This window comes from Bidens hawaiensis, unplaced genomic scaffold (genome assembly GCF_021521415.1).
Source record: "Bidens hawaiensis isolate Kalapana, Puna unplaced genomic scaffold, B.hawaiensis_p1.1 tig00064067_1, whole genome shotgun sequence".
Taxonomy (NCBI): domain Eukaryota; kingdom Viridiplantae; phylum Streptophyta; class Magnoliopsida; order Asterales; family Asteraceae; genus Bidens; species Bidens hawaiensis.
In genome coordinates this window covers 62,550-65,071 of record NW_027501464.1, presented here as the reverse complement: position 1 = coordinate 65,071, position 2,522 = coordinate 62,550, and the positions used below count along the sequence as shown (strand labels likewise).

Genomic DNA, 2,522 nt, shown 5'->3' with positions numbered 1-2,522 from the left:
CGCCTTCAGACATGACAGGCGTTCCAAGAGAAATTTCGGAGCATCGGTTACAGGTCAATGCAGCTTATACGCCAATTGTACAAAAGAAGAGGAAGATGGGACCCGAACAAACCAAAGCCATGAACGAGCAAGTACAAGATTTACTGTGTGCAGGGATCATCTGCAAAATTCAATACCAAACTTGGGTGGCTCACCAGTGATGGTCCCCAAAAGCAATGGCTCGTTGCGTATACGTATCGATTTCAAGGATTTGAACAAGGCTTGCCCGAAGGACTTGCTTCCCCGCTCCCAGAAATTGATCTAAAAGTCGGATGCGGTAGCACCCTTCAAGTTCAAGTGTTTTTTGGACGCCTACAAAGGATACCACCAAATACGAATGGCCGCCCGCGATGAAGACAAAACAGCTTTCCGTACTGATCAAGGCACTTTTTGTTACAAAATGATGCCATTTAGTCTAAAAAAACGCGGGTGCCACGTATCAACGTCTGATGGACAACACGTTATGTGAGCAAATTGGGAAGAACCTTGAAGTTTATATGGATGACCTGGTCATCAAGAGCATTGAAGAGGATCAAATGTTGAGAGACATCGAAGACGTCTTTTTCACATTACAGAAGATCAATATGAAATTGAACCCTTCAAAATGTTCCTTTGGGATGGAAGAGGGAAAGTTCCTCGGTGTAATCATGACAGGGGAGGGATTCAAGGCGAACTCGGACAAGGTCCAGACAATTGCCCCAATGCCTTCCCCATCCTCATTAAAAGAAGTGCAGACGTTGAAGGGAAGGTTGGTTGCCTTGAATAGATTCCTTGCGAATCATGCGGCGAAATCTTATCCCTTCGTGTCCACGCTACAAAACTGCTTAAAAAAAGGCACATTTCAAATGGACGCTAGAGGCCGAGAAAGCCTTCCCCTGAGGTTAAGAAGTGCCTCATGGAGCTTCCAACATTAACTGCACCCCAGGAAGGAGAGCCCCTCACATTGTACCTATCTGCATCAAATATTGCTATAGGGGCAGTTCTTTTGATAGACAGAAAGACCATACAAACGCCAATATATTATGTCAGCAGAGCATTGGCAGACGTTGAAACCAGGTACTCAATGTTGGAAAATTTGGTACTTGGCATTGGTTTATGCAGGGCAAAGGTTGAAAAGATACTTTCAAGGTCACCCCATCAATATACTGACTGACTACAAGTTGAAAAATGTGTTGGCAAAGCCTGAGTTATCCGGGAGATTGACTATGTAGGCAATCGAATTAGGGGAACACTCGATAGAGTATAAACCCAGACCCGTGATCAAGGGACAGGTCTTGGCGGATTTTGTTACGAAGATACCAACCGACAAAACCCAGGAGTGCTTGTATGAGCAACAACCCCCAACCTTGACAGACGAAAGTCAGAAATGGACCTTGTTCACAGACGGGGCATCAAGCAAGGAAGGGTCAGGCGCAGGCCTAAAGCTAGTCAACCCCAGACGACCAAGAGTTTACTTATGCTATCAAACTAAACTTCAAGAGTACAAACAACGAAGTAGAGTATGAGGCATTCTTGGTCGGTCTGCGGATCGCAAAGAAACTCGGTGTCAAATTCTTGGAAGCCCAGGTGGATTCCAAGCTCATAATAAGGCTAAGTCTTAGGGACGTTTGAGGCAAAAACGACACAATGACCTCATATCTATCCCAAGCTAAAGACCTAATGCAGCAATTCACTTCTTGCAAAGTCGTTCACATAAAGAGAAGTGAGAATCGGCCTGCGGATGCATTGAGCAAACTAGCATCCACTAGTTTTGAACACATGGGAAGAGACGTAAGAATCGAGGTTTTGGACACTCCGTCCGTCCCTCAACATCAGGTCTTGGTCATCCAAACAGGAACAAGTTCCCGGATGAGACCCATCGTAGATTACTTATCTTCTGGCACTTTACCAGAAGACAGGGCGGAAGCACGAAAGATCCGCTACAAGGCACTGTGTAATCAAGTCCATGAAGGTGTGCTGTTCCGTAAATCATTCCTTGGCCTATTACTCAGATGTGTAGATGCAGAAGAGTCCAATTATGTGATCAGAGAAATCCATGAGGGCATCTGCGGGTTACATGTGGGGCCAAGGATGGTAGTGGCCAAAATAATGAATGCTGGATATTACTGGCCAGGCATGCATATGGATGCAGTTAAAGAGATCCGGAAATACGATGCTTGTCAGAGATACACGCCACAAACTCTGCGACCTCAAAACAACCTCGTCCCAGTAACCTCGGCATGGCCCTTTTTAGAAATGGGCCATTGATATCATGGGACCATTCCCGAAAGCACCTGGGCGGGTGAAGTTCTTGCTAGTGGCAATAGATTATTTCACAAAGTGGGTGGAAGCCAGACCATTGGCTCACATCACAGCAGCAAACGTCAAGAAATTCTTATGGGAATACATTATTTCCCATTTCGGCCTTCCCCAAACACTGGTCAGTGACAATGGCACCCAGTTTGCCGATAAAAGCCTCCAGGAGTGGTTATCGGAACTGCATA

General features: G+C 45.8%; 1 protein-coding gene across 1 annotated transcript; it reads left to right on the top strand.

Annotated features, from left to right (window-relative positions):
* The first annotated feature begins 1,665 nt into the window (after positions 1 to 1,665).
* LOC143604159 (uncharacterized) lies at positions 1,666 to 2,286 on the top strand. The gene has a single exon (XM_077080726.1). It carries the CDS (start codon positions 1,666 to 1,668, stop codon positions 2,284 to 2,286), a length of 621 nt encoding a protein of 206 aa, XP_076936841.1.
* The last annotated feature ends 236 nt before the right edge of the window (positions 2,287 to 2,522 follow it).